Here is an 18,197-nt window from a genome sequence, read left to right as displayed (position 1 = left end):
TTCCGCGGGGCCCGACCGGCAGCTTCTACTTTATTGCTATCTGACATTAAACATAGTTAAACCTGCACCAGCCACCCATTGGCCGCCCTACTCACGTGGGTGCTACCGCCAGGGGGAGGGGTGGGGACAACCGAACCCCCCACCCACATTCCCCGCACCAACTCTAACTTCCCCCTTCCCCAATCCTGGGTGGGGATGGGGGAGCAAAAGGCAGGAACAGATTTATTCGTTGGATTCTGGTTTTTTAAAAATCATATAAAATCTTAACGCAGACGGAGATGCGATCGCTCGACGCGGGGCAAAAACCAAAAAAAAAAAAAAAAAAGCGACACCATACACACCTCTGCACCCTGCACCCCTCCCCAGATGTATTATCTTATCACCAACAGCTGGCCGAGTACAGCCCGTCCCTCTTTAATTAGCTCCTTTATTAACTAAAACCGTTGGAATTTACAATATCTCCCCAATAAATTACTATTAGATATTGTGTCATATAAAGTTTACTGGCTGTTTAAGGAGACGGATGAGCCCTTTGGCTCAGGGTTTATTTACAGTAGAGGCGAAGTGGGGGTGAGAGAACAGGTTTCCCTGCAGCTATCTTTCAGCCCTGAAAGCGCTGCTGCGTTGTCTCCATTGCATTTTCTTTTTGGGATATGAAAAGATGCTTGTGGTTCTTTCACTCAAAAAAGGTTTAGGAGGAATTGATAATTCTACCTCTTCTGTACCCCTGACACCTTAGCCTTCACTCGTCGGTAGAGGAAGAACCAACCGAAGGCAGAGAAAAGAGCAAATGAAGGTGCTGAGTTCAGTGTGGACCTATTTGCCTGCTCTTGAAAATCTAGGGGGTGGCTTGAACTACTTTTCGGCTGTGACTTCTAGGTACTAGGAGCTTCTAAGAATCTCCTCGTCTTTATGACAGGAGGCTGTCAGCCCCAGCAGAAACTGGCTGGCCTGAAGATTATTTACTCTACAGCAAAGGAGATTGCCCTACAACCTGCAGGCTGGCGGTGGGGCCATTGTGGAGCAGCACGGAAGCCAGGGGTGAGTTGCCTTCTGAGGTGGGACAAGAGTGAGGGAAGTATCTTGTTAAGGACTCAAATTTTTATTTATGATGTTCCTTCCAGAGAAGGCTGGGAACCTAGCTAGCACTGGCTGTTGACTATAATGAACAACTGCAAGTCAACATTGGGATTTCAACTGGAGCACCGGTGCAGCAGCTCATCAAGAGAAGAACCAGCTCAAATACATTTTATTAAGGTTATAGCAGAGAGACATTCATCCTCTCTGATTATTTTGAGCTTTAGCTGTCCAAGATTGAATAAACAGTTTGACAATGTATACATGTTAAAAAAGATCGTGACTGTTTTTAATCAGAGAATTTCACACACACACACACACACACATAGAGAGAGATAGTGAGAGAGAGAGAGAGAGAGAGAGAGAGAGAGAGAGTGATAGAGAATATATGAACGAAGGTAGGTGATAGTTAAATATCTGGAAAATAGCCGATGCTACAAAAAGCCGACAGAATCGCAGGAGATTCTCATTCCCCTCTTCTCTCTCCCGCCCCTCTCTCCTCTACAGGACTCGGCGGAAAGAAAGCAGATTCTTCGAATTCCACCGCTCCCGGAGCGATTTCATATCCCAAACCATAGCCGCTCATTCCGACAGAAATGTGTCCCCGCGGGCGCCGCCCTGCCCCGCGCAGCTAGCAGCCCGCAGCTTGGCGCCCGCCCCTTGCCCCCGCTTGGCCGGTTTTCCTTCCTCAGCCGGAGCCTTCCTGGCAGTTTGCTTGGCCCCACCCGCCCCCAGGAACCCTCCCAGCGCCTGACCCACTCTGGAACCACGGAGGTCCTGCCCGTGGGATGCCAGCCTCTGCAGTCAACCTTCACTCAGAACCAGAAGACCCGGCCTACAGCCCCCCCCCCCTCCTTTGTGCGTAATTGATTAAGGGGCTGTAAGGCGGCAGAGTATCTCTCAGCTATAGATAGTATGTCATAGCATCTCTGAAATTCATTTATTTCTCCATTTTCAAGACTCACTGATTGCACATGAACATCTAGTTTAAAAAATTATCTGAGGATCATTTTGGTCATAAAGAAAGGACGATGTGATCTCAACATTACAGATTTCAATCAGCACACAACGCTTGGCAGCGAGGTCTACGCCCAAGCTCTCCAGGCCTCGGCGCTCTGCCGCTATTGTTGGTGTGAGGGATGTAAGCTGGCTTTGCCGTCAGCCACTAGCCTTTGTTGAGTGGAGTCTTCTTCTCAATTTAGCCTCTCTTCCGACAATGCTAATATCCATGAAAAGAGACCCCCAAGACGAAGGTCTTAGCTTCTCCCCCATCTTTCCGCAACTCAAGAATCTCAGGCCCTGGGCTTTTCTCCCTGCCCTCCTGGGTCAGACCGCTGAGCAGCGGCCACAGGGCGGCAGATGCAACCCCAGGGTGGGAGGGTGTTGGTTGCGGAGAGAATGAGAATGGCTTGAGAGGGCTTCCTTCTTCGGACGTGGATTTCTCTCAGCCTGATTTGACCCTGACAAAACCATCATCTCTAGGTTTCAGACTTGGCATACAGACCCACGCACAAACCCCTCTTCCTTCTGTGCAACACATTCTAATTTCTGTCAAGGAGAGCCGCCGACCGCCCTTGGTAAAATCCCTGTCCCCAGAGTCCCGCTCTCCAAGAATCAGTGTAAATTTAGGGGTTTTCAGGGCCCCTCTGAGGACCCAGACAACCTAAGCGATCAGTTTCCTCGAGCATAGCGACAGCTCTGTATGCCTCTAGGTAACCCGGCAGCACAAAGCAGCGTAACCGCTGGGTTTCAGGACTGGGCTCAGACAAAAAAAAAAAAAAAAAAAAAAAAAAAAAAAAAAACAAACCTCTACTCCCAACCTGGATGCCCCGGACCGGCGGGAGGCTAGGGTGCGAAGCTTCGACTATAAATCCAGCTCATCAAGAGCTGTTCCCCAAGAGCAGGTTGAGGCTAAGTGAGGGAACCAAGGAGCATTCTAGCAACCCAAAGCTTTGGATAGCTGCATTTAGTTTGGTTCAATCCGCCGGCACACCATCACAAAAATCATTACCGTTGTCCAACAGCGAACAAGTGATGCTTTAGAACTCTCCTGCACATTCATCAAACCATGAGGCTCAAAGGGGGTAGCATGTCTGCTAGGCATCTGGCTTCCACCACAGCTGGGCAGACTCAGCCATGCCACGTTTATTAACTTAGGGGTTAATTAAAGCCGAAGGCAAGAATATAGTCTGAGACTTCCCATGAACACCCAAGAAATACAGCTAGTCTCCTTCAGGATCATGTACCTGCAGGATGTCCCTCTACCTCCCCACACCTTCTCTGTGCCTCCATTCTTCTAGCATCTTCAGCCTCTACAGCGGTAGGACCCTACATAAGTTAGTTATAAAATCTCCACAGGGTCTAGTGGTCCAGGCAAAGTGATCGTGATGCAGCTTTATTTAAACCCTACTGCTAATCCTAAACTGAGAATTATTTGGTTCGATTTTGCCTTCTCTTTGGTAAGCTGAGGCCATGAGAGCCTGTTTTCAGAAAGGGGTTCACTACATATGCAAATGAGGAAGGGCCTGGGCCCCTGTAGGGATGTAAGCATAGCTCTGTTAAAAAGGAAAAATGGTGGCTAAGAAGGGTCTGTCCCCATGCACTGTCTGCACCTCAAGTCTGTTCCCTTTGGGACTGTTCAGGCTTGGGATGGACCTTTTTCACATTCAGACAAGGCTACAGGATGGTGTAGAGGGAGGGTTCTTTCTCCCCTAATTGGACCCTTCTCTAGTTCCTCTAGGGGATGGAGTCCATCTGGCCTCCACCATTCCTGCAAGTGTCCCAAACCAAAGCATCAAATTAGGAGATTGCCTGCTCTGCGATGCTTTCTAGGGGTCAGCAGCTTGGAAGTGGAATCTTGGACTAACCCTAGAAGCTCAAGCAGGCTTTTAGGCTCAGGAACTTCTAGGTCTCCCCTCCAACAAAAGGTCCTTTTCACTCAGAAAGCTGGGAGGTGGTGAGAGCCCCCAGGAAAGAACATTTGGAAGACTCCCCATCATGAGCACCTCTATGAGAGATCTCCCCTTATTTTCTCTGAGGTCTTTCTGTGGTGCTAACAGTTAAATAGACTGCCAACTCTGACATTTTCCCCCTCCACCAGCAGAGGATCTCCTCGCCTAGTGAATTACTGAGTGTCAGGAAAGGTAGGGAATATATATATATATATATATATATATATATATATATATATATGCCACACCCACTGCTACTGTGGGGGGGGCGGATCTCAGGAATGCCCTCATGTACCTCAAAGCTGCTCAAAGCTGGGTTGAGGAGAGGGTAGGAGTACTACTTGGAGTACCCTCTTTCCTTAGGCTGGCCCTTTGTCCATGATAGTGTCCACTGACTAGGCCTAGCCCAGGAGAGGACAGAGACATCTTTATGTTCTGCCAAACGCAGCTGCTCAGCTGTTTCCAAAAATCCAGCGTCCCAGTCCCAGTTGTAAGACTGGGGTGCGTTTCAGGTTGGAGCAGTAAGTCCAGGAGGTTGTTGGGGGGATGAGAAAATGCCTTGTTATACCTCTCCCTCCCCACTCGCTGGGCTGATAGCGCAGGGATCCACTTACCTTTGGAGACTGAAGAGGCTCAGAAGGGCGAGGGGTAGAGGTTATCAGCCTCTAGAAACCTTCTGAATCCCCCACCACCACAAGGCTTCCCAAGGTATCTGAGGGGCGGGGCGCGAGAGGCGGAGGGAGCAAGTCAGCGGCAGGCGAGCAGGAGCTGAGTTACCAGAGCCTCTCTGGAGAGGCCGCCTTTTATGGGCGTTATTAGCGCCCCTGTCTAGACTGGAGACGACACCTCCTCTGTGTGTAAACAGAGGCGGAGAGCTCCGGCGGGAAGAGGGATGGCGTGTCTAGGGGGCAATCGGCCCTCCCTTTTTCTGGCCACCGGAAGATCAAGGCCTTTTCCACCCCTCCCCCCTTTCCCGGTAATCCTGTGATGTCAAGGTCAGAAAGACCTAGTCACGGTCAAGGCTAAAAGAGGAAGAGTCTGGTTGGTTGTGAAAAAGCTCTGGCCCCCTCCTCCTTCTCCTCCCCCTCCCAGAAGCCCTTTAGTCCCTAGGGCCCCTCGACTCTCCACTACCGTTTAATAGATACACATCTGCTCTTGGAGTTTTCTTGAAGGTGGGCTCTGATACCATGCCAGGACTCAGGCGGGTTCTGAGTGGGAGAATTCTCATTTGAACGTGATGGATGCTCAGAGGGGGCTGCTACAAGGATCCCAGCTCCAGTAAAAGGGTCTTTTACAGACATGACACTGCTATGCGTCTACACGGGGTTTTAACCCATCACTTCGTCCCCACTGATGGCTTATGCAAGTGAATCAAACTCAGAAGATGGTCTTCCAAGCAGTTGTGGAAAGATCTGCTGAGAAAGTTGCTGGCCTTGTTCTCTAAGGTGGGTTACTGACTTTGGGACTTTTGCCGGGAAAGGACCATTGTTCTAGCCCTAGATGGGAATAATGAAGGCAGAGAAGGCCTTTCTCTTCTAACATCAAAAGACTCAACCCGAGTGTGCCTGGCACCATGGCAAAATGACCCTCAAAGGAGAATACTATGAAACCTCAGTAGTCCTGGGGCCTTGGGGCTTGGAGAAGCGGAGAGTGCCATGGAATTATAAGAACTGGAACTTCTGTTTCCAAAGAGGAAACCTCTGTGTTCACAGCCCTTTGCTGCCACGCTCTGGTGCCCTTATGTTTGCCTACACCAACTTACTCCAACCAAAATCTTAGGAGACTGTCCTTGAAGAGGAAACTTTGTTTTATTTAATATATCTAAAGACAAAATTACTCTACAGCTTGAGATGAGTGTGCTAACAAAACACACACAAACACACACACACACACACACACACACACAGAACAGAAGGACAGTCTCCACTACTCAAGGGCATCGGGGACATATCCCCAAAGATAGTGTTATTTCTTTAAAGAAGGAAAGAGCCACGGAAAGAATACATTTCCCATTGTTGTTTCCCTAGAACACAAGATCACACACCTTTACACAATATTTATTTACTCTGATTAGAGGCACATCTCCAAAGTTAACCCAGGTGTGATAATCCTCAAAAATCAATCTGATATATTTGGTTGAGTGTTTGAAAATACAAAGAACTCTGGGCACATTGGGGCACACTGGCCACATAGACTCACAGAATGCCTGCAATTCTTGCTAGCCTTCCCAGTGCCCCAGTGTGCCCTCAGGATGCACAAGGATTTTTTTTTTTCTTTTCATCCCTGTCTAGGAGCTTAGGACGGTTTCTTCCTTATAGGAAGACTCTATTTTCCCAAGTAAAAGGGTCATCTGGTTATGTTGCCTAGCTGGACTCTAAACTTGTATCAATCAGGGTTAGGGTTAGGGTAGAGCTGGACTTCAGTTGTACCACCTCACCAGCTAAGACTTGATCCTTTGACTAAGTGTAGGTTCGTGTGCACATGTGGATGGCTCTTTGGGACATAAAATTATCTTTACCCATGAAGTCTTCAGCTTTCATTGTGTCTACCAAGTATTATAGGAGGACCCCCAAAACTGCAATGACTAAGAGATCTGAAGACCTTGCTAGAAAACTCCCAAGTTTCTTCTCTATTTGCTTCCTTTCTCTGTCTTAACAACTCTTTTTGTCTTAGGAGAGATGTAGGGGCTTTTGAAAAGAGATTGGGGTTGTTGGTGGGGAGAGAAAGGGAAATAAAATTTAATAGTGAGCCTTGTTTCTAGAGGATTCACCTATTCTCCTTCAAATTTTCCCTTCCTGGTATGTGGTTCTCTATAGTCAGCCCAGTAGCATAGACTCCATAGAGGTTGAATTCTTCAGGCTCTCTCTCTCTCTCTCTCTCTCTCTCTCTCTCTCTCTCTCTCTCTCTCTCTCTGTGTGTGTGTGTGTGTGTGCGCGCGCGCGCGCGCGCGTGTGTGTCCCAAAATCATTTATTAACATTAAATTTTAAGAGCTTTTAAGAGCTTCAGTCCTATCAGGCAAAAGGAGCCAGAAAGACAAACTCTGATTTCCAACCTGATGCCTCCAGTCTTTCTGTGTCTCGGGAGAGGGGAAAAAATCATATATAAATAAAAATTGCTGCAGTAAAGATTTAATCTGAGATAACATTGTTTTAGGCTATATTGCTTTTTAAAAGTCTCTTAACCTGACAACTTAACGATCTCATTAACTCGACCAGATAGGGAGATAGGCACAGATGCGACAAGAAAAACAAATTAGTGGCACACACACTCCAGACCTCCTGGAAGACAAGGGTTCTTAGGAATTCTAGAGAATGAAAATAGAACTGGCCTGACAAATTGGAGGCTGAAGGGATTCTAGCATTCAGGCCTCTCTGTTTAAGTTAATAGGACAAAGAGATGAGTACATTCTGGAAAAGCTGAGCTCTGAACTGCCTCTGTCGGACAGTGTTAAGACCACCCCAACCCCAACACCAGACTTGAGCTGGCTGTGGACCCCTAGGAAAGTAGTACTACAGGATCCTAAGGTGAGCTACCTACCACCTCTACTGTTGCTATCATTGTTCCAGTCGTCTCTCAGGCAAGATGCTACCCTCCTAACATCCTAGAACAGATCCCCTCTCCCCATTGTTAGAGAGCAAATCCAGGGCCTTGAACACACTAGATGAGAGCTCTGCTACCAACCTACTTACAAATCATTAAGCAGTGAACTTTTCTCATTTACCTACCTTCAGGCTTTTTCAGCAGATCATACCGTTCCCTCTCCCAACATAAATTCATCTAAATTGGGCATTAAGATGGGAAGTTCTCTTATCTAAACAGAATAGACAATACAAATGTCTCCAAACTTTACTAGAAAAAAATAAAAGTTGGGGACCTACTGTTGCAGGTGATGTATTTTCTTCCCTGACCCTGTCTGATTGGATTGGGCCATAGTAGCCTGCCCTGAAGAGCCAGGAATGAAAGACTTCAGAAGGAACCCAAGCAATAAAATCAAGGCCAAAAACAAAAGAATATTTTATTTTAAAAACGAGTTTGTGGGTATTTTTTTCTTCTTTGCATTCAATACATTGTCATTCAGACGTCACAATACTATATACAGATACACAACATTAAAAAAAAAGAGCCTATTTTGGATGGACATTTCAAAAGAACACTGTTTTGTAATGAGCCAGTGGGAAGGGAAGAGGTGAGGGCGCCCCCACAGCACCAAGGTGGCTTTTGAGGAGGGAGAAATTAGGCAGCGTCTACATTTAGCTGGTTTATCCAGGACCAATGATTTCACCCCTCCTTGATCAGCTCCTCAACCTAAGCTTAGGAAATCAGAAAAAAAAAAAAGTGTGTGGTCTCTTCTCTCCACTATCTGCTATTGCTTATGTACAGATATGACTGAAGACCTTCTGAGGGACCCACCATCTATCTCCTTTAAAGAAGTTTATAAAAAGTTCTGATTCTAAGCCTGGCCTAATTCCCAACCTCACCACGAGAGAGAAAGAGACAGAAGCCACACTTAGCACTGTGGCTGGAGTTTTTTTGTCCTCCTTAGATTTTCACAGGACCAAGAGTGCAAAGCAGAGGAGGCAGTGGGGTCAAAGGCACCTCCCGGGAATCATTTCTGGGTTAGGATGTGGCTAGGGGCTGCACTAACTCCAGCTTTTGTTGAGACAGACAGAAAAAAAAGAAAGAAAGAAAAGAGAGAAAAAAGAAAAGAAAATCAAATCTACAAGCTCCAAGAACGGTTCAGTTTGAATTCTATTACGCTGCCAGGCCCTAAGGATTAGCATCAGTATTAACACGACTTTTAAAAGATGCACAGAAAAATCGTAACTGGGAATCGAAACCTTGCCTACGGAGTTCAGGAATGACAGTAAAAAGGGGGACAGGAAAGAAAAAAAGAGCTCCTCAGATCCTGTGCCCATGCACCCCGGAAGGAGGGTCTTCCACAAGCTGAGGCACAGGAAGAAGCAAGAACTGAGTGGAATCCCCCCAGTGCTGCTTTGGTAGGAATGACTGGACTCTCCTGGCCACTCGGCTTTCTAGTGGGACAAGCCACAAAGGCCAGGGGGTTAGAGACAGACAGTCTTCCTCTAGCACCCCATTCGAACCCACCTCTACAGCTGCGGGTGCTGAGTGGGTGCCGTCTGGCGGGGGGGGGGGGCAGTGAGATTAGGGGTAGGATGGGACTAGGGTAAGGCAGAGCTGTTCCTCTTTCTCGGTAAGATTAAATAGTGGTCTGCGCCGGTGCAGCGTCCTTCGAGTGGATTCCGTTATGGTACAAAGCATTGACATAAATAGTCGGGGCGGGAGGGCGGGCGAAGGGGCGGTCAGGTGGAGTGGAGATGAGGCGCTTTAGATTTGCTGACCACCTTCTTCTCTTTCACTCGCCGGTTCTGGAACCAGATGGTGACCTGGCGCTCCGAGAGGTTCGTGGTGGCTGAGATGCGCCGGCGCTTCTCTTTGGTGATGAATTTGCTGGCTGCGTACTCCTTCTCTAACTCCTTCAGCTGCACCTTGGTGTAGGGTACGCGCTTCTTGCGCCCGCGTCGGTAGCTGCTCACTTCGGGTTGTAGAGGAACCACGTCTAGAGGGAGAGAGAAGGCGTGCGGGAGCAAGTGAGGTGGGCAGCTAAGGGCTACAGGGATTCGAGGCCGCCTGCAGTTCCCGCAGGGTCTGCTTGATGAGGCGCCCAAATTCTAAATACCCCGCGCTGTTAGTAAGGCCACAGAGAAGGTGAGGCCACTGGGGTACCAAAGCCTCCTTTTGGGTACAAACTTTAAGGGAAAAAGCTCAAAAAACTCAGTAATCAAGATAATATTTTAAGGCACTTGTTTAAAAAATCAAAACAATGCAAAAATTACATAAATAATAATGATAAAATATCATTTAAAAACTAAATAGAGGATCTGTATTATTGATTTTTTTTCCTTTTGCCTCAATCTCTACTATGGCTCCGTATAACGCCCTTTATTAGAAACCTTGGACCCTTAAATCGCACGCTCCAAGTCCTCCTCCTGCTTGCTGGAGTGCCGGTATTTAGAAAAACTCCTTCATTCTGCAGTTAGCACGACAGGGTCCCTACACCCTATAATCTCTCCTTTGTCAGGGGAAGGACTTACATTGTAAGATTGAGGAGTGCATGGCAATCAGAGTGTCAGCTACAGGGGCACGGACCCTCAAGTGGGTCCTTCGGCTTGAAGGTGCCTAGGCACATGAATAAGTCTAGCCTTGCACTATGGATCTGATTTGCCAACATAGAGAAAAAACTATCAGATGAAGCCAGACTGCTTGGGGGATCCGTCACTTACAAAAAGGGCTCCATCTACCACCACCCAAAGAGGAAGATCCTGGCTCAATGTAAGGAAACAGATCCCCATAAGAGGAGGGTCATACCTAGGTTCTACCAAAAGGAAAAAATTCTGTTCCAACCTTTCTATTTCTGTTCTTCCAAAGCTGAAAGCAATCTTCTACACTGTAGCTACCCTAAGCTCTACACTTGCAATTTCAGCCACCACTTGTTCAGTTTCTTCAGGTTTAGAGCATTTCACAGAAATTCAAAATAGTATGGCATTCTCCATCTGCACTCTTGGCAGTGAAAGGCCATAGTGGCAGGATGAGGGAGATTATGTGAATAGCTCAGCCTTCATTGTTTTCCATGTCATCGCTGGACTTCAGGTAGACTCTAATAAGGACTGAGTGTCTGAGTTCTCTCCTTCATCCTTACATTCCTTTGGAAGTATTAGACACGGCCCCACCATGAAAGCAGAGAATCTGCTGCAGTGTTTCTTTACATCCCATCCCATAAGCATCTTCCCTACACTGCCATTCCTAGTGAGCATGGTGTGCTCTCCTCTCTCTCTCTCTCTCTCTCTCTCTCTCTCTCTCTCTCTCTCTCTCTCTCTCTCTGACCCAAGGCCCACTAAACGGGGGGGGGGATGTGGAAGGGAGATCACAATAGACTGCAGATAGAAATAAAGTAGACAGGAAAGAAAATGGAAAGGCCGGCCTCAGGCTGCCTTCATGGTGACAGTTTCTCAGGAAAATTATCTCTCCAACTTATCAACGTTTCTCTGCAACCCAAGATTTTTTTTTTAATCCAGGGGTTGGGGGGGGCAGCAACTTTAGTTTAGTAGATATCATATGTCAAGTTAAAAAGTTTTAATTCTTTTGCTGTCCAAGACAAAGTTTTAAATAACTCATCTTCAATTTGTCTTACTCTGATAGACGGAACTATATCTAGGAAACGGGTGATTCTGGGGCAAGAATGAAAATGAAGCAAGTAAGTAGTGATATCAGGAGCCTCTCCCTTCCCCAGAACACTTCTTCAGTTGTATTTTGTTAAACGAATTCTACAAGATTAGAAATCAGAGGCTCATGGTAGGGAAGGGACTTAAACAACAGGGCTGGGATCTAGACTCTGACTCTTCACATAGAGTCAGAGTAAGGGTCAAACAGAAATGCACCTCCTTTGTTGAGGGGCAAAGTGAAGATATGGGTGCGTTCCAGCTTTTGAATGAACCAGTTAACAGTTCCTAATTTTTAAAAACTTCATTTTTTTTTTGTAGCCCACTAAACATAAACTCTAATTTCTAATGAAGTTTAACCAACACAACCCTAAACATTCTGGTTAAAAAGTAGCTAAATGCTCTAAACTGGTTATTTTTTCCCCTCCCTCTATTGGAGTCAAGGATTGACTCCACCAAGGTTTTCTTGGGTCAAACTGAACAGTAGGTTGTTGGGGTTTTTTTTTTTTTTGTTTGTTTGTTTTTTTGTTTTTTTTTTTTTTTTTGTGTTGTTTTTATTTGGTTTTTTGTTTTTTTTTTCCTCTTGGAGAAATAGCTCCTGTCTTTCCTTCTCAAAGGAGCACCTTCCATTGTCTGCTGTTTTGGCTAGAAAGAAAGTGGGCTTCACAGATGTGAGAGCAGCTGGTAACTTAGACTTAGAGCAGCATCTTCCCTGTCTAGGGTGTGGACTTAGCTATTAGTATCTCAATGTTCCCTTCCCTAGTGTTCCCCCCCCCCATCACCTACACTAACCGATTTGTACCTGGGAATCTAATCAGTATCTATGAGAAGCAAACAAGGAGGGAAACGATCTCCTGCCAGTCTTTGTTTTGGGGTAGAGGCTTCTGTTCAGGGAGCTCCAAAACCTGCCCACTTCATTAGTAGACTCTGGGATTTAAGGACTATCCTGTTCAGCTAGTAGCTCCTTTCCAATCCAAATTCAAATGGAAATGTCAATGGGCTCCAAAAACCCACTGTTTTTGTTTGTTTTGTCCTATGTCTGTCTGTTTATCTCTCTACCTCGGAACTCTTTTCTTTTTCTTCCTCCTCTAATTCTCTCCTTGGATTTCTGCCCTTCTTGGTGAAAAAGAAAGAAAGATGTCTGTCTATACTCATCACAGTGTGAGTGTGTGTGTGTGTGTCTGTGTGTGTGTGTGTGTGTGTGTGTGTGTGTGTGTGTGTGTGTGAGAGAGAGAGAGAGAGAGAGAGAGAGAGAGAGAGAGAGAGAGAGAGAGAGAGATGAGGAGAGGAGAGGGGCAGGCTGTGAAGCAGGGGTCTGTATAATTAGGAGAAAGAAGCCACAACTCCTCACAGGTCTAATTATCTAGATCTTTCTGAACAATTGACTCCATCTCCCACACCAGCCCAGACTATCATAGGTGAGGTTTCTCAGAGCCAGAGGCAGTGAAGAGAGACAGTGGTGTTTATGGCTAGATGTTGCCGAACAAACCACAATTGCATAGACAGAGTTATCTGAAAAATCTCACTACTTCTAAAAGACCTGTGTGGGTAGAAAGATGGAGGGTGTCTGAAGATAATTTCTTTTTCATCTGCCTCCCTCCTGGACCTCGTCAGGCACTGAGATATTTCTACGTGGGGCACATGAGCTCAGAGCAGTGGAGGCACACTGGGTTTTATATCCATTTCCCTGTTGTAATTTGCAAGTGTATTAAATCTCAATTGGGTTGTATGGTTTTTTTTATTATTATTTCAAAGATATCTTTCTCTAGGAGGCTGTGATATAAAAGTGTTTATTTTTAGCAGAGTGTTTTTCTGTGTTGTTCTCGTTTCTGGGAATCTTTAAGATGTTTATTTGCTCAAAGACAATTCTGAGCTTCCCTCCAACCCACCACACGACCCACATGTCTACACAGGAAAGTCATGGCAGCTCTGTAAGGCACACTCTTCATTCCAAAGACATTGCTTTTTGCTCTAGGCCTAAGTTCTTACCTACAGGGAGCAGGGTGGGCAGCAGATTCCCAGTCCACTGGCCCTCTTTCAGTGATCCATTAATACCACTACCACAAGGAGTCCTGCTGGACCTTCATTCAAGAAGCTTTCTGTTCCATGAGCTAGAGAAACTAAGGGCAGCCTATCTTCTATAAGTGTATTACAGAATGAGCAGCCTATCTTATAGAAATGCATCAGTCTGTGCTTCACATAAATAAATGTGTACTGTATAAAATTTTTTTTTTTATAGTCAGTGCAGAGAAGGTGGTGTATGACACCATTTTTACCACAACCATGTCCTCAGTTCTGGCAGTGAGAAATGGGGTGCCTTATGTGGGTTTAGCTCTGGTACTGACTTGTGTTATATATCAAGTGACCTTGTGCTGTTTATCAGTTTTGTCTTTGTTTTTGCTACATTCTGTAATATGATGCAGTGATTCTTCTCTATCTACCTCTCCACCCAATCCTGGATACATAAGAATTTCAGGCCCACTTTAAAAAGGTCTTTGGGTTGATCCTTTTCAATGAAAAATCCCCAGGCCTGGCATGGGAGGCTAGGGGGCTCCTTCTGGGCATAGTGGGAAGCTATCTTAGGCTTCTCTGGACTCCCAAGGATCTTTGGAGCCATCAGAAGAGAGGACTGTGTTTCACTGAGCTCTGTACAGGGAGAGTAGACCCAAATGCTGACTTTCTTAGAAACTCAAATCTTTACTTCTCAGATCGGAGTGGAACCCAAAGCTTCTGATGCAGTTTTGGGAAATCTAGGCTGGTCTTTCTCCTCTGGGGAGTGAGGGGGTGTATGGAATCCTTTCCTATTCAGAGACAGCCACAGAGGGATAACACAAGACTGTTCTCTTCTTGCATACACAGACAGACAAGAGTGGTCTGGACCCCGGACCACAGCACAGGCCTGCCTCTCCCACCTCTCATTTTAGAACCCACTTTCTCTGTCTGGAAGGCCAGCAACTAACATTCACTTGGAGGACTCGGTAGTGGATTCACAGGATTAAAACTGTGTGCCAGAGCAGCAAAGAAAAATTTGCATCCCAAGAGAGGATTCAAATATTACACATTCTCTCTACAGAGATTTTTTTAGCTCTTCTGCGCTCTTATAAAGCATCCATGGTCAAATTTTAAAAGAAAAGAAAAATATTGTACATCTCTATAGGCTCTGGAGAATTAGATCCCTATTTTAATGCTATAGTATCTGGTGGCTGACAGATCCTGAAAACTCAGGCAAGGTAAAGGTTCTTATCCTTTCCCCAAACTCCAACTATCCACTGGGTTGAGGGTTTTGGACTAAGTTCCAAGGCATCAGAGGCCCAACCCCAACTCATTCCTGACTGGAAGCGGATTTAGGGGCCAGGATCTCTGCGTGAGGCTGGAGCGGGCTGGGGGAGGAGGAGGCGAGCTCCCGACCGGAGCCGAGCCTAGCCGGCGCTCGGGCGCCTCTGATTGCTTCACTCTGGACCCGGCAGCTCCGGGGAACGTGTCGGAGCAGATTTCTTCCCCAGCGCATTCCTCAGCACAGCTCGCCCGGCCGGCTCCATCCACAGCCTAGCCGAGCCGGCGCGCCGGGGCCAGACGGCGGGGGTGGCTGAGGCGCGGAGCCGCGGGGCAGGCAGGGCGGGGAGGGGTCCCTGGCGGCGGCGGAGGAGCCGCCGCTCAAGCCCCTTCCTTACCTGGGAAGGGAGACTTCCAGAGGTGGGCGGACTGCGACTGCTCCTTGGAGCAGTACACCTGACTGTCCCAGCCATTGGAAAGAGCCCAGTGCTGGTAGCCTTCAACAGGGATGAGCGCGTCGTGACGCGGCTCCGGGTGCCCGCTGATCCCGGGCACGACAGACACGTCCAGGTAGCCGGGCATTGCCTGGTAGGAGCTGGCGAAGCTGGGGTAGAAGGCGAACTCCTTAGCCCTGGAGGATAGGTCGTCGCCAGGCAGGGCGCCCGACGGCTCCGGGTACTTGTCTCCCGGATGGTAGGCGCAAGGCTTCTGCTGCAGGTTCACGTTGTGCGACAGGCGGCAGCCGTAGTAGCTGCCCCCAAATGGGTAACCGTAGCCCAGGGTGGCGCTGGACGAGGTGGGGGGCGCCGGCGGTGGGGCGCATTGGCGCGCCGCCTCCGGGGCTGGGATGTCCGTGTAGACGGCGCCCTGAGGGGCACCCAGAGGAGCCGGCGGGCGGGCCAACACGGGGTGCGGGAGCAGGTCGCGGCAGTGGCTGGCCGGGCAGCTGCCGCCCAGCCCGTCCATGCTCGGGGCTTTGCCGGGGCTCGCTCCGCTGCAGCCGCCCCCCGCGCCGCCCGCGCCGCCGCCTCCCCCGCCGCCGCCGCTGCCGCTCTCCGCCGCGCTGTCCTCATAGACGTACATAAGGCTCTCCGGCCAGCGCGGGTGCAGGAGCAGCGAAGTCGTCATGACATGATCTGCTCCAGCTTTTTAAAAACTCCACTTGCCAGAGGCAGCGAGCTAGGGAGACACCTCGCTCCCTTTTTCCCTCCCCCATCCCTCCTCCCTTCTCTCTCCACCCCTCCCCTCCTCCTCCCCTCGGTGCTTCCCCCTCCCTAGCCGCATTTCCACTACGCATGCGGACACACTTCATTAAGAAATCCGGCGGCTCCCGCCCTCCTCTCCACAGCACGCCCCCGATTCCCACGTGACCACAGCCGCTGCACGTGATGCTAGGCCCGGGTCTCCTGGGGTTCCCTCCCCGGGAGATGGGGCGGGGCGGAAAGAAATGAGGACTTTGTTGATTGGCTCTCTGGAAAGGAAAAGGAGGAGAGAGTTGGGAGATTTAAAGGGACGGGGCAACGCCCCCTAGGCAAGCCTTGTTAAGGGGGGGGGCAGCGAGGCTTAATTTGGCCGACGCAAAGGGACCTAGGGAAGAGGATGGCTCCTCCTCCTAGGCTTTGGACTGAGAGACGTGTCTGAGAGGCTCCGGTTCTCAAGCAGATGGCTTTGACTACCGAAATCTCTAAATTGGGGCTTGGGACTAAGAATGGAGGCAAACCTGGAGTTTTAGTAGTAGTAGTAATAGTAACAGTAATAATAATAATAATAATAATAATAATAATAATAATAATAATAATAATAAATCTAGCCAGGAGGCTCCAGCTGTGGCAGGCTGCGCTTCAGCTCACGGTGGGCAAGCGCCTCTCAGTCAACGTTTGATGCAGAAACCAGAATCTCAAACTCCGACCTCAGTGACTTTCCCCAAAGCTCCGGTTTGTCTGGAAAAGGACTCTCTCTCGTATCAGTGTAATTGGGAGATAGGATTTCCCAAATGCAGACTTCATCCCGATGTGGGGAGAGAAATGATGAAATATGCTCAGCGAGAAGCAGAGGATAATGAAGGGGGCGGAAGGACAGATTGCCATTTCAGCATACAAAAGGAATACCGGAGAGTGCCTCCCCCCCCCCCACTACCAAAGAAACAGAAGCAGATTCTAACTGAGCAGAGAGGAAGCTCTTAAAAAGGGATGCTTGCAAGAGTCTCTTTGGGTGCACACAAGGAAATGTAGAAAGCGAAGACGAACCTGCTGCTCTTTAAAGGGACTTCTGACAGGTGCAACTCTTGAGCACCCCAAATGTACAAGTACAAGGCCCCTCCACCCTCAATGGCTTGGGCTCACGGGGTAGTGAGCGCTAAGGAGCCAGGCAGCCCTTAAGTTTAAGCTGCCTATTCTCCTTCCCACAGTTTCCTTTCAGGGTCACTCTTGTTCAGGTAGAGTCCTTAGATCCCAAACTGTCTTCTAAGAACAAATTGGCACCAAGTTACCGGTTTTTATAACACTCACTTTCTTTCTTTCTGCCCCCCCCCCACTGGTTAAGGCCTCAGTAGAGTCACCCCTTTGCAGAGGGGCATCTCCATGGAATTGTGCCAAGCTCCCTTTCACACATACCCCTCCCTGAGGAGAAGAGGTAATAAAAAGCAAGAGAGCAGGAAAAAAAATAATAAAGAGGGAGAGACACAGAGAGAGGCTGCGGTGTCTCCCTCTTTCTTGCCTCTGCCACAAGTTTTAAATGCTGGGTGCTGGGTGCTGATGTTCACACAGGCTGTTAACCGTGAACACCGATCAGGACCAATCCTAGACCCTTTAATTGGAGGCAAATGTTGAAGCCTACTTCAAGAACCCTGAAGGAGGAAGGTAGTCCCTGACGGTTGAGAGCCCCAGGCCTTGGTGAGTCAGGACAAGAAATGGAATTTTTATCAGTGTGTTCTTCATCCAGAAGTGTCTCCTCAGAGTTCTGAAAGCAGGCTGCATACCGGGATGGCAAAGAAGAAAAATACAAAAGAAAGAAGCTTGAAACCCAGGCAGGCCAGCTTATCAATGTTTGGGGAAAATGACGGTTCATCAGGGAGAGTAAGCCTAGGGGACTCTCTGGGTTGGGAGACTGGCTACCCTGCTGCTGGAGTCCAAGGTCAAGGTAAAAAAAACAACCCCCCCCCCAAAAAAAACCCAAGGAGAATAAACAAAGTCTGGCCAAGTCTAGACTGGGTCCTGTGAACTTGGCCCCCTTGCCTAAGGGTGGCTAGGAAGGCCATGGGTTTTCTTAGCAGTGGGTAGTAGAGATTGTTCCTCCTCCTGTGAAGTGCTGTGCCCTTATTGAGAACGGGGGAAGTAGGCCAAGCTGTGGGGCAGCTAGGAGAAACAAAGGGCCTGCAAGAGCCTTTCCCATCCCAGTGGCTCCCTTCCTAGTGAGGCCTAAATACCAGGCGCGGTCTGATACTCAAAGGCACTTCCCCCAGCCCTTGAGAGTAGAGGCCAGAACTGTGAGAAGGATGGAACTAGGTGTAGGGAGGCCGGCCAATAAATAAAATTAATGCTATATTCTTTTCCAGGTTTATATAAGGACATTAACTATTACTATTGCAATGAGATATAGATTTAATTAACCCGGCAACTTTACAATTCCATTTATTAGGGGCAGTATTCTGCCAAAATT

At 48.1% G+C, this 18,197-nt stretch overlaps 1 protein-coding gene across 1 annotated transcript; it reads right to left on the bottom strand.

Annotated features, from left to right (window-relative positions):
- Window positions 1-9,332: 9,332 nt before the first annotated feature.
- Hoxc13 (homeobox C13) lies at window positions 9,333-15,668 on the bottom strand. The gene is made up of 2 exons (XM_034517214.2): window positions 14,939-15,668; window positions 9,333-9,607 (listed from the first exon to the last, which is right to left on the bottom strand). The coding sequence occupies exons 1-2, from the start codon at window positions 15,666-15,668 to the stop codon at window positions 9,351-9,353; spliced, it is 987 nt and encodes a 328-aa protein (XP_034373105.1). The 3' UTR covers window positions 9,333-9,350.
- Window positions 15,669-18,197: the final 2,529 nt, after the last annotated feature.

Source organism: Arvicanthis niloticus, chromosome 13 (genome assembly GCF_011762505.2).
Source record: "Arvicanthis niloticus isolate mArvNil1 chromosome 13, mArvNil1.pat.X, whole genome shotgun sequence".
Classification (NCBI taxonomy): Eukaryota; Metazoa; Chordata; class Mammalia; order Rodentia; family Muridae; genus Arvicanthis; species Arvicanthis niloticus.
Note: the sequence above shows the minus strand (reverse complement) of the source record. Positions and strands in the feature narration are given on the sequence as shown.